Source organism: Lipotes vexillifer, unplaced genomic scaffold (genome assembly GCF_000442215.2).
Source record: "Lipotes vexillifer unplaced genomic scaffold, Lipotes_vexillifer_v1.1 scaffold944, whole genome shotgun sequence".
NCBI classification, from domain to species: Eukaryota; Metazoa; Chordata; class Mammalia; order Artiodactyla; family Lipotidae; genus Lipotes; species Lipotes vexillifer.
The window spans coordinates 964,834-978,883 of NW_006785040.1; the positions used below are offsets into that span (position 1 = coordinate 964,834).

Here is a 14,050-nt window from a genome sequence, read left to right on the forward strand (position 1 = left end):
GATTCTGAGAGGATGGGAAGGGGAGAAAGTGACAAGAGGTCCTCAGGCCAACTTTTCAAGGCGCTGCCTTGGAGTCACCGGACCATCCTACTAGCCCACCGGTAAGGAGAATGCAAAAGTCAGTCTGTGCTCAAGTCGGCATCACTTTTAAGGCATTTACAAACTAAAACAGTCGGCATCCGTCGGAGGGAAAGTAACCATAACCCTTTACGTTTACTTGTCGTGTCAAACTCTCACAAGATTTCCCTACCAGTTACTTGACCTGATCAGATGCACTAGAACAGGTGTCGTTTTCGTCACAGGTTTACCGGCAAAGGACTCTGGGAGATCGAGGAGGCCGGCGTCTGGTCCAGCCCTCAGTGGGTTGTAGGCGGTGCCAGACCAGGATGGAGGTGCTTGGGGGCCTGTGCAGCGTCCTGCCCCCGGCTCAGACGGGATCACAGCACCCGTGCACCGAGGCAGACCAGCGTGCGTCACGTGTTGCTCCATGTCTCCCCGTCATGGCAGGCTCTCGAGCGGCCCCCAGTCACCGCCTGGGCTTGGGCTGTACTAGCAAGACTTCAGGCGGGGGTTCCATGGTCTGGGACTGTATTAGGAACTCGGGCGGCTTCAACGGCAGAAACGTGTTGTCTCCCAGCCCTGGAGGCTGGAAGTCCCAGATCCAGGTGAGGGCAGGGCTGCTTCCTCCTGAGGCCTCTCTCCTTGCTGTGTAGACGCCGTCTTCTCCCCGTGTCCACACGTGGCCGTCCCTCTGTGCAGTCTGCGTCCTGATCTCCTCTTCCTATAAGGACCAGTCCTATGGGATCAGGGCCCGCCCATGACCTCATTTTACCTTCACCACCTCTTTAAAGGCCCCATCGCCAAATAAGGTCACATCCTGAGGTCCTGGGGGTTAGGGCGTCACCTAGGAATTTGGGGAGTGGCTGCACCTGGTCGCTTGGTGGACGGCAGCAGCGTGTACCGACTAGAGCAGCTGGCTTCCAACCCTGGCTCTGCCAGGTGGTGCTCAGGTAAGTCACTCCCGTCTGACCCTCAGTCTCCCCACCTGAGGAGTGCGGGGTTTACCGTGGGATCTCCGAGGTCTTCCCAGCCGCAGTGTCTGCGTTGCTCTGTCCTCAGGCACAGGACCTGGAGGGCATGGAGAGCAATGACCTTGCAGCATCACGGTGGGTTGTGAAAGGAAGTCCCTGGGGCCTGGGGCTCCTCACCCAGGAAAGGGGGTTAAAAATGCTGGCCCCGACCCTCTCAAAACCATTGTTTCAGGATAGAATAAGCTAAGATATGTCCCCAAACAGATTTTTAACAAATATTCCGGAGAGGTTCTGCCATAGCTCACGTGGGCGGGAGCTCCCCTTTTGAACCTGCCCTTGGGATGTAGTGCATCGTTGAATCTAAATGGATTTGAGGACTTCCCTGGTGGCGCAGTCGTTAAGAATCCGCCTGCCAATACAGGGGACACGGGTTCAAGCTCCTGGTCCGGGAAGATCCCACATACCGCGGAGCAGCTAAGCCTGTGCACCACAACTACTGAGCTCGCGTGCCACAACTACTGAAGCCTGTGTGCCTAGAGCCCATGCTCTGCAACAAGAGAAGCCACAAAAATGAGAAGCCCGCGCACCACAACAAAGAGTAGCTCCCGCTCAACACAACTAGAGAAAGTCCGTGCGCAGCAACAAAGACCAATGCAACCAAAAAAACAAAAATAAAATTTAAAAAAAAAAAAGTGGATTTGAGTTTTGATGCCCCCATAGTAAGTGCGCCTTCATCCAGTGACCGCCAGGAAATGGTCCTCAGCCTCCGGGTGTGACTGAACCCTCTTATCCCCAAGTGAGAAAGACAGCGGGTGTGCTGTGCTCGGATCCTGTAAAAAGAGGAGGAGGGACACTCACAAGTGCACACATGGACACACTCACACATGGACACATACGCACACGGACACACATGCATACACGCCTACATGCACACATAGATACACATGGACACACACAGGCACACGTGCATACAGGCAAACACGGACACACACATACACGCACACACACATTCATTACACACTCACAGAGGTGCACTTAGAATGTTTCTGGGGGAAGGAGAGCTGGGCGTTAGGGTCTGGGGGAGCATCAGCCTCACTTTTTATTCTATTCTCTTGTTCCTTCTGGATTAAAAAAAATCAAGTGAATGTGCCACTTTTTCTATTTAAAAATGTTTTTAAAGAAAGAGGGACTTCCCTGGCAGTGGTTAAGACTCCTGGCTTCCACTGCAGGGGGCTCAGGTTCAATCCTGGTCAGGGAACTAAGATCCTGAATACCCATGGCGTGGCCAAAAACAAAAAACAAAAAAAATAGAGAGAGAGAGTGCTTTCTTTGCAGCCAGCGGGAACTGGTGTGTGCATGCGTGTTTCCACAACTGTGGAGACGGAACACCCAGAGCTTCTTAACTTATCCCATTCTTTCGTCCTTTTCCTCTGAGACCTCTAAGGTTTTCCAGGGAAATCTCACCACTTGCCCACAAGTACACAGATGATGAAGCTGGGAAATGCCACAACACGTTCCACAAACGTGACTTTTCGCCTCTTCTATTCTGAGAAAGTGTTTTGCAGAGGTGGTTAGAAAGGGATAACTATTGTGTTTTCAGTAGCAAGATGGTGAAAGACACGCAGATGGGGGGGGACGGAAATTGTCAAATAAGAACAGAGATACTGTATTCATGTGATCTTTATCTTATCATCAACTAGCATTTATTGATTCTCCTTCAGGCAGTCTTTTTCGAGTATTTCTTTTCATTTTTATTCAGAATCACGGAAGAGTCCCCTTTAAAAAGTCCGAATTAGAGAGGTATGTTTGTCTGACACGGAGATGGAGTTGAATAAATATTGTTGAGCGAATGAACAAATTCACATCACCTCTATTACTGTTGCAGTCTTAACGGCCTTTGCCCTTTTAAGCACTGTCACTTTCTTCTATTACTTTCTTTTTTAATCTGCAAAATCCTTCCGGGGAAAGCCAGCAGAGGTCAAAGCTCAGAAACAGCATGAAAAGGTCGTTCTAAATCCTCGCTTAGAGTGATTTTTAACAAAGGTTGAAAAATTATAACATTTTTCACGTGGATAGCTGTATTCAGTTCGCCTAAAGTGTTTGAAAATTAGTTATTTTGAAGACTAATAGCATAGTTTTTAAGATGAGAAATCAAATGGCAGTGCCAATTTTGTATTTAATAATGAAAAGAAAGTACGTTTTTTTAACTTTAGGAAAAAGTCAAATTGAGTTAGATGACCCCCATTTGGAGTTCATTAACGGTGATCCATCATACGATTTTTCTATACTTTCAAGTTTTCTATACCGTTAAGTTGAAAACAGGCTCCAGAATAAGAAAATGTGATTGAAACTTTAATAGTTTTGAATATTCTGGGGAAAATTTCCCCCCAAATCACGTCGTTCTTATTTTATTATTTCTATTTTTCTCACAACCTGAGAGTATACTTTACGTAGACATAATATCTCCACGAATAAGAATAGGAAACACTTGCAAAATACTTTATTTCAAAGAATAAGAGTGCCTTTTTCCAGTATTCAGATTAAAGGGAGCAGAATTCTGATGTTACTTTCACAAATTTACTGCGTCATTTGTGGTAAATTGTGCTGCAGTCTTTGTATTTTTGCCCCCAAGGTTTTACTGATTGCACGCATTCACCTGTTTTAACAACGAATGTATGGAAAAACTAATATTAATTCTGTTGTTTGGCTCTCTGAACAAAGGCTACTTAAAATCGCTCTTATTGATTAAGTCCAGATGGGATTCATTTTTTCTGATATACAGAACACCGGAAAATGTATCCACCTTTATTATTCCTCATCGAAATGAGCTCCTTTAGGTTTCTAATTATATTGTTTAATAAAACTAAAGAGTCAATGCTATTTGCATATTATATGAAGTGTCACACAACAAACTCATAGCAGTCAATTAACATAAAAGCTAATTATAGATCTCATCAACTTAGAAGAGTTTCTGAATTCTTGCTTTCCCTGCTGTAGCCTAGAGCAAAGAAGGTTTGAATTTTCACTTCTAAGTATTGACTTTTAACTAACATCAGAAGTGATTTCAGTATTTTTATGGATGAAAAGTTAGTGATTAAACTAGATGTGATATTTGCTGTAACGCAATTAAAACTTTTACATTAACTAAACCTCTAGAAAGAAAATCTTTGCAACAATGTGAAACTATCAGTCACTAAGCAGGTTAAGTACTGGTTTCCTATCTGAGGGACACTCCAAAAGTGTCAGACTGTTATGAAAAAGACAGTATACCACAAGGACAGTCTCCACATCAGACTGTAAACTGTAACATAATTGTGATAGCTATCAAGCAAGAAATTTGCTACAGGATGAACAGAGACACAGTGATGAACGAACATGGGAGGCACCCTGTAATTGACTGTTATTAAAGTGTTGTTACAGTGACCTGGAGTAGATCCCCAACTCCAGTTTTCTCAAGAAACCAAAGCCAAAACTTTCAACTACCTTTTTCCGTTTTCACGTTGGGATCTGTGTATCTCCTCCCACTCCCATGTCATAGCTCACACAAATAAGCACATGGTCACAAGAGGCCTAAAAGAAAAAAATAATAATAAACACGACATATACCAAGTATGATTTAGAGTAGTAGCTAGATTCCAAAATGGCAAAAGTTAGGATTTACTTCGATGAGGGTGTGCTAGATAGTAATGAAATTGTAGCATATCGTTTTTGTATTTATAACGTATACCAAATGAGCCTGTCTGTAAAAGTAATGGCTGATAAGAAAACCGTGCCAGTGAATCGGTTTTCTCCTGATACAATGATGGCGGCCTTTTTCATTCATATTTTAATGAGGTTAGTATCTCTGAGACCCTCCTTCCAGGGTGGAGGAAATGCTCCCCTAAGATTACAATAGGAGTTGCTTTATTGACAAGCACTATTCAGAATCTTCATAGTATAGGAAGAAAGACTTAGTTTTATTCCACTTGCCTCAATACTTATTGCACTCTTATAATCAAAACACTTTGAGGGGAGAAAAAGGCTCAATTATTCCCTGAACAGTCTTTAAGTTTAGTGAATGTAGTTCAACTAAGTGGAATCATTTAAAACCCTAATCGTGTGCATTTTAATAAGTGTATAAATAGCTGCCATGCATAAGCATCTTTTTCTTTAAAATCTCACAAAATCGGACGCTTTGGCATTTTAGGTCAGTTTTTAAAAAATATTTCTGTAAAACGAACACTACTAGTCTCATGTTGGGTGTTTTCCTTTCTTGCTTTCAGTGAAGATTGTAACGTGGCATTTTCTGAGCTCTCTGCCTGTAACATTTCCTACTCTTTCAACTAAAGAACATTTACTCAAAAGAGCCAGCGATTACATCAAAAAGCCAGTTAGCCTTCAAAGATGTATGAAATCAGCAAGATTCACGTGTTGATCCCTAGGTATAACATATTTGCGTTAAAATAGGCACAATACTACTATATTCAGATATGTAAAATTCCACTTTCAAAATAAGGAAAACAATCCCGTTTGGTGGAAAGTTATCTTGTGGCGACTGTTCTTTCAAAAGCATCAACCCAGGAAATAAATAACACAGCTCTCAAAAGTAAGTTGTGGAAGGTCTCTCATATTGACATCCTGATTTGCTCAAATCTCATACACTCAGGATTTTTGCACGCAGCTCAGAACGTCAGGTCAGTTTAAAAAAAAAAAGTTTCGAGAGTAGTCTCATCTCAACGGGAAATACTGTGGTGTGTAAGGACGGCATCCAGGGTTCCAAAAGCGCCCCACCAATGCTCAGACCCTCTCCATTCAGTGATAGCGTGGCCCCTCGGTGTTTACAGTTTGATTGGGGAAGGAGAGGGTTGGGGAGGGGGGAGAGAGAATGGATTCTTGATCACAGTTAGATTTTTTAAATGAAAGAGCCAACTCTTCACTTTGAGGATAAAAATGCTGCTTTGTGGACATGCAGAAAGTGCTATGAGCCTATTCATATGGACCAGACAAGGAAATATACTAAAGACACGCAGGGCAGGAAGAAACCATAATCATTCTGTTAATGATCTGCTTGATAAACTGTAATTTAAGAATTTACCTCTGTTTTCTAGCTTTTAAGTCCCAATAGATATTTAATCTTTCGTTTCTGAAACAGATTTTCAATTTGTTAACCTATGTTTTTGGTTTTATTTACAACTTACGATGCTTAAGTGGCACAATTAAAGGTGTAAATAAAAACGTAACTTGTGTTTTGACTGTGCGCTTTGAGCTACTTTCTTTAGGGTCTTTTGAGTGTAGGCATTTAAAAAAATTAAAACACTCCAGTTTTTAACTTGATATTTTAGCGGATAAAGAATGCTGCGGTACGCTCCAGTTTAATAAACGACTTAATTGCAGAGTTGACTGCATGGGCCTTGAAAGCAGTTCGTAATCAATCTCAAATCGAGTTCTGCGGGCAGAAGAAGGGATATTTTATCACGGCGCACGTGGTGGTGGTAATGGAAAGTTCATTAGTGCCGGTTTTCTTTGGCTCCTTCCTTTTCTACAGAGTTCGTTCCTTGCCGAGCCTGGGGGGTGACGGGAGTGACGCTCGAGTGGTTTTGGCTGGAAGCAGGGTTAAGCGCAGAGGCGCGCCGCACAGCCCGCCCCGAGCCCCGCGGCCAGATGGCAGGGAGGGGCGCGGGGAGCCTTTGTGCGGCCGGAGCGCGCATGTGAATGCCGCGCGGTCGCCGGCACCGGAAGGGTTCACACTGCGTCTGAAAGGGGACAATGGAGGCTGGATATATCAACATCGGCGAAATCGAGTTCATTTGTGATTCAGCCCCTTTCACCATGGTTGTCATGCAAACTTCCTACTTTGATCAGCAGAGGGTGGAGAGGGAGAAAGCCCGCAGAGGCCGGGGCCGCGGCGCGTCCGCGGCGCCCTTGGCGGGTCCCCGCCCCCTTCCGGAAGGAGCCGCGGGGACGCAGCATCCTGCACCTTGACCTGTCTAGACGGCCCCCGAGTTTTTGTCCCGGTTACCAAGGGCGAGGGGTGCTCTTTGACCCCCGCGCGGGGCGGAGGTGGTGGCCAAAGGGTCCTCTGAATCCTCGCTGGATTCCGGAGGGAGAGGGGCGCGCGGAGACGGGCACCAGCTGTTCCAAAGACAGCGCAGCCGCGCCTGCGAGAGGGGCGATTCGGTCAGCCTGGCTTTTCCCTGCCCCCGGGCCCGAGCGGCCGCCGAGGGGCCACGGCGCGCAGGGCAGCGGCTGCGCAGCGCGAAGCCCGGCCTTCTCCCAGCTCTGGATGCGCTGGAGGAGAGACCCGAGCGCTCTCTCTGGCTCTGTCTGACTGTCTGTCTGTCTCTTGCAAGTAGATAGATAATAACAGCCATTACCTGTGCTTAATGCCTTATTCTGCATGTTCCATGACTTTCCAAAATTATCACCTGTAGGAGTATAGTTTCTAGCTTGAATAGAAGTTGTTTTCTTCTGTCCACTTTCGGACATAGGCACTTTTTAAAAACCGGAATTTAGGCTAACCCCTTAACTTATGTAAATAATAGAACTGTGCGCATGTTGTATCAGGACAGGAAATACTGTTTGGGGGATGGGGTGTTGCTACCACGTGCATTCAGGGGAAGATCTTTTCAATAATATCAACGTTAAGACGAGTTTCCTCCCTTTTTTGGCTTTTCTCCACAGATTCCCTTAGCCCAGTCGGAGGCATTCCTCACAGACCTCTTGGATAAAGTGTGTGAGCGAATGAATGACTACAAGCTGGAAGAAGGCCCCGTGACTAAGGAGAAGACTTTCAAGAGATTTGCTCCAAGGAAAGGAGACAAAATATACAAAGAACTTTTAAAATTCTATTTTTATTCTGATGCTTTTACAGACATTTGAAATTCTCGGTAAGCTATCTGCTTCGCAGAGGAATTCCGTACTCCATGAACATGTTTTTGGTCCTTTTTTTTTTTTTTTTTTTTTTTTTTTTTTTTTTTTTTTTTGCTGTTTGTTTGGGGTTTTGTTGGGTTTCAAGACATGCCCATTAAACTGTTATCTATTAGCTTTGTTGTCCTGCTGCTTTCTCAGTGTTAACCGCGCACTTGGTGACTTGCCTTTTGAGACACCTAGGGGCTGTGGTATTTCATCTCTGTGGAGACAGTTAAGTGTTATTTTCCAGAAAGTGCGTTACAAATCCCAGTGACTTGGAGGCACAGTTTGCATGTTGCTTTGCTCCTGGGGACGGTTGGGAAGGGGACTCAGTCCTCCCCGTGCCCGGGCAGGTCTCTTACAAGTTCCTACGTCAGGAATCAGGGACTGTGGTTCCGAGGTTAAAATCCAAATTAAAATGAATGTCGTTTTCAAATATTTACAGCCACATGATGGAGGGTGAGTGGCACACATCACTTTTTTTTCCCCAAGGCTTCACAGAAGAGAGAGAATTTTTTTTCCCTGAGTTCATTCAAGTATTTTAGCACAAACAAAGGCTTAGTATGATAGTTGGCTTTATGCCGCATTTCCTCCCAACATAATGTTTACTTCACGTGAATGCTGGCCTCTGGCTCTCTAGAATGTGCCTGGCAAAATATATAGCAAGAGATTTCACTTTACTTAATGCTATTGCGTCAGACCAAGTGATGGGAAAGCCTGTTTGAGAAACGTCTTTGGTTCACACGTTGGCCAAAATGTCAGACATGCTGAACCCCTGGTATAAGGACGGCAGCTGACTTTTGAAGATTTCATTTTAATTAAAAAGTCAAGACAATAATTCAGGGCTAAAAAGCACTGTGGAATGGGAATCACAGTGAGGAAGTGTGTTCGTATCTCACAGGTCTCCCATAAATATGTAATAGTGGAATTTAAATATTTTTAAATGCCATTTAAAAAATTTTAGCTTCTCACTTAATGAACTCGGAAAATGAGTCACGAGTCTCCAGTGAACTCTCTTTACCACCACAGTTCCTAAGCTTGTGCTTCTCCAACGCAGACACACGCTCCAGTCAGAATTTAAGATTTTTGGGTGTGTGGGTACATTTGAGCTCCCTCTTCTCTGAAATGTCAGATTTGGGGTGGGGGGAAGCGGAGAGAAATTCCGGATGGATCTCTTAAAGTGGTATGAAGAGAAACTTTCCTGAGTAACGGAAAAGCCCCGTTATCCCGAGTGCAATTGAGGAGGCACTTGTGTTTTGATTGCTGAGAAAGCTTAACTATTTTCACACTTCAGACCCTGTTTTAAAACCACAAAATGGATTATTATGTTAAATCTAAAGGAAACTGGTTTAACCATTTCAAGGAGCCGTGTTCGCTAAAGTTTCAAAACAAACAAACAAACAAAAAACCCGATGACTTTCAGCTCCATAAATAGGAGCTCCATCCCTCCTGTTCCTTGCATTCCGTTCCAGTTTGAGGAAGAGGAGCAAATACAAAGAACCATCTTCCTGCCTCACCCTCGTCTTTCAACATGACTAATCAGTTAGCCAAGTCTCAGGAAAATGATGCAATTAACATTCTGGGAAGAGAGTTAATCCAATGCAATGATGTCTTAAACCAAAAGGGCTAATAAAATGGACCACCTTGGTAACATGATTTTATATTTTTAGCTAATAAAACTGTGACAAGTTCTTCCTAACAAGATGTCCTGTGAGTGCATATCTATCCACATATGTTGTTATTCTGTTTCTACAGTGTGAAACTATAATGGAAAAGTACGAAGATGAAATATTCTCACTTATCGCCCAGGAGGCACACTACCTTGCTGACAAGCTGTGCAGTGAAGAATCAGGTACTGTGTCTGCTGTAGCATGCGCCCTCTCCCTGGCCCACCCCTCTGTTGAGCTCAGCACTGCAGCATCTTTTTTTTTTTTTTTTTTTTTCAAACCAAGCCTCGCCGTCTCCCTGCCACTGATGGGGTCTCCACTGAATCAGAAACGACGCCATGTGAGAGAAAGCAAACAAACAAACCTCAGGGCTATGAGGCCTTGCTGGTTGCACTTCATCTCCTCGACATTTTAAATGAATTTAAAAATGCTTGATTTCCAATTGGGAAGGAACACAATTGCACGAATCCAAGAATCCAAAGCGTTTCTCTTTTTAAACTTTTAGAGCTGGTTTCTCCATCCTGGACCAGGGAAGGAGAATCCCTTTATGACTTGTGTACTTACCTCCACCAACAGAAAGTGGGATCTTTCTTTAGTAAGAAATTTCAAACGTTTTTCAGTTTGTTTATTGGGCGCTGGATTTTTTTTCAAGTTCCTTTCCCAGCATACCTACTTCTTAAAATTTTTTTTCTGGTAGAGGGTGAAAGATAATACTTGATTCGTATTCTTAAACACACACATGCACACGCACAATAAGAAGCTAGAAAACACTGCCAGAAGTTTATTTTCTATATACAGAGTTGAAACACAGGGCCACCCTGACCCGACCCTCCATTTGGTTGAACACACACCTTTTAGTCTGTATCACGTTGATACTTTTAAAATACATTTACAAGAATGTAGTACAAGTCATGCATTCTTTTCAGATATCTTTGAAAAACAGAATGTGATATATGAAGACACTAGTTGAAAGCTGGGGGAAATACTTTGCTGCAATTATGGAAGCTTGAGATGTTTAGCATTCGGCAATTGTTTATAATAAAGTATAATATACCTGCAGCCATAGGTATATAAATTTAGTGCTGAAGTCCTTAAAATAACAGTTACTGTGAGTAGAATATAAATATTTGTCATCCAAAGTTACTGAACAAGAAAGTAACAAATTTCCATTAACATGATGTCGTTTTCTTACTCTGAGTAGATAATGGGGTTGTTCTCTGTTTAGAATCCAGTTTAGCTGGGAATTTGAAGGAGCGTCTGGTGAAATGATGTAGTCAGGATATAGCCAGGGATTCAAGAGCTTTTTCCATTGATCTTGGTATTTACTGTTGTAACTTGTGAAATTCACGCCAATAAAGTGCATAGTCGCAATTTCCCAAAGAAATGATTTTGGAAGGTTTTCAAGCTATTCAGAGGTGAATGTGTGCGTTAAGATGTAAGCAAAAATGTAACGATGTTGAGAATATTTGTTTTCCTATTTTTTCCTCATAAAGGATTTGGGCCTGTCCTAATCATCTATGGTAAATGCAAATCATTTGCTGTATGAACACCTGCTCAAATATTACAAAAGTGTCAAGAAAGTTTCACCAACTCTTTACGGCAGTAGTTGCCTCGGATAATAAGATCCTGAGGAAAGACTCTGTTCCCAAGTGCAGCAATTTGGCTTAATTTTGATAATATTAACTATCTCTTTTCATTCCTCCTGCATATTTATAATTAGAAATAAAAATTAATATTATCCTAAAGAAAATACAAGCGTAAAGCATAAACTTAGGATATGTGCCATATTACTAGTGTAAAATAAAACATGATCGAATAATTCTTAGTAGCATCGATTTTTTAAAAACTGATTAAGAGCTTACACTGTAAACGTAAGTATCAGTGCCCCAGAACTATTGAGAACACAAGGTAACCTCTCCAAAGAGTAAACCACCACATGGCTGCTACACAGTAAAATGGAGTGAGTTTTTTCAGGTTGTTTCTCTGTGAAACATACTTACGGATGTTCTAAACCACTTATAAATTAAAAACTAGGAATATAGTAATCCTAAAAAGAGATAAGAATCCCTGCCCTCCTAACCCCCCCTTATTATTGAAGTAAGTAAACCTCATGAAAAGATCAGAGTTTTTCAAACTTAAAAATTATTGCCAGGAAATAACTAAAGTGACACAGCAATGAGAATAATTCCAATTAATGACTGCAGCAACAAAGATGTAACACGTTTTAACATATTGGGATGCTTTCGGAAATTTGTGTAAAAGGTGAGACTCGCGTATTGTATAAAAAGTCCAGAAGCTTTTAAACGTAATCTAATACAAGTACAGTAAGTTTCCTGCTATAGCATGACATTCACCCTCTGTTTTGTAAAGGCGATGCTTTATTTTGTGCTGTTGTACCACAGTTTTGCTATGATCCCTCTGCACGAGTTAAATGATGTTTTAAAAATATGACTGTGTGTGTGTGTGTGTGTGTGTGTGTGTGTGTTTATTGGAGGCTATGAAAACTACATTAACCAGTAACTCTGTACCTAGTATATACTATGAGCAGACACTGTACTGAGAGCTCGTAAAATGTCCACATTGCTTTTAGGGAGATTAATAATCTTTTCAAAGATAAATATTTCTAGGACTAGAGGTTTGAGTGGAAGTTTATATGCTTTATATACACCTTATATATGTGTGTGTGTCTGTGTGAATTTTGCTTTTTTCTATTTCATGTAGACCTTTTCACTTTATTTTTAACAATTATATGGGAGCAGATGAGGGCACATTCACAGACTTTAACATTTCAGCTGTAGAGGTATAATTGACCTAGAAAATTGTAAGGTATTTAAAGTGTACATCACGGTGATTTGATATGTGTGTACATTGTGAAAGGATTCCCCCCATCTAGTTAATTAACACATGTATGATTCTTTAAAATATTAATATTCTAAGGCTCACCTCCTACACAAAATAAATGGGGAATAATGGAGGAAACATATTTTATGTTAAACTTAAAATGACTGTGTTTGGCTTTAAAAATAACAATTTAGTGAGATTTTCATGAACATGTGTCATCCTTTCAACGAATGAAAAACGTCTCAGTGAAAGGCTATGGGTCTGCAGATGGATCTGCAGATGCCACTGTAGCTTTATTCACTGGATAGAAGAAAAGTTATCAAATACACCCTGTTTGGGGGGCAGGAGACAGTAATAGTGGTAGCAGGTTATTTCTTACGTATCTCTTTTTCTTTCCTAGGCATGAAATAAAAGTGAGTTCATTAGATTTTCCTGGTTGAATGTTTTGTGGCACATGACTCAGCCTTTTCCAGCTTGTCGTTTTAATGTCTTGAAGTAAAAATGGTATTTTAAAATCTTAATAACATATAAGGTCATGATTCAAATGATAGCTATACTCCACTCAAGGTGGAACATGTCACTCTAGATTATGGATAAATGGATACTCTGGTCTGTGGAGGTTTTCATTAGGTAGAGTGAGGGTATAAACACAAATACATAAATATGTTTTGTATACATATCACTTCTGCTTTGATATGAAGTCTTAACATTTAAAAACATCAGACCGATGAGAATTTGTGACACGATCATTTTGAATGCCACAGATGGAATAGGTCTCAGATATCCAGAAATGTTTAGCCTACATTTAAAGTAAAAGCATTTTGACCTTTTTGTATAGACTTCCAAGCACTAACGGGGGTGTTAAATTCTAATATTCAAAACACTTACCTTCAAGGCTAATAAATCATACAAAATAATACGAAGGCTGGCCTATTTCCTGTTTTAAATAAATTACGTAGCTAAAATAAACCGTAGCCCAGTCTAAAGAGAGCTGGCATGAATTGCTGCCAGTTGGAAATGTACTATGTATCCAGGCGTCATTGCCTCTCTGCTCCTTGGATTAAATGCCCAGCGCACTGATTCCCTGTCTCGAATATTCCTTAAATACTCCCATGACCACGGGCAAGATGATACAACCCCTGGGCTTTGTTTCAGAATACTCCAGGAAAAAATACTGGAGATGGGACAGGAATAGCAGTGGCTGACCGAGCTACAGGGGAGTAGATTACATTCGTCTTTCTACTCTTGTGTGTATTTGAAAATGTCCATAAGAAAGTTTAAAAAGAAATGTGCTTCCACAAGAGTGTGCTTTTGCAGAAAGTAAATTATGACTTCTGGGCTGGTGTTAAATGTGATAGTGATGCCATCTAACTTTTTTTTTCCAGGTCTGTGTGAAACTTCTGCTAATCACACTGAACTCTAGGAATGACGCTGCTGCTAGTTAGAGGAGAGACAAGTCACAGCCCCAAGGTCAATGTCTGCGTTTCTGTCCTCGTGTTTCTTCATGAGAAGAAACTTTACGTCTCTTGTTCATACTGCATTGTCTCATGTTTGATATTTTATTGAAAATCTCTTGTTTGGCATCATGACGAGCCCCAATTCTTTCTATAGGTGAAGCTGAGG

At 41.9% G+C, this 14,050-nt stretch overlaps 1 protein-coding gene across 1 annotated transcript; it reads left to right on the forward strand.

Moving 5' to 3' along the window:
• The first annotated feature begins 7,751 nt into the window (after nucleotides 1-7,751).
• On the forward strand, nucleotides 7,752-13,850 carry CNPY1 (canopy FGF signaling regulator 1). The gene is given in 4 exon segments (XM_007472131.1): nucleotides 7,752-7,874; nucleotides 7,877-7,897; nucleotides 9,675-9,771; nucleotides 13,813-13,850. Coding segments are annotated over 4 exon segments (279 nt in total).
• Nucleotides 13,851-14,050: the final 200 nt, after the last annotated feature.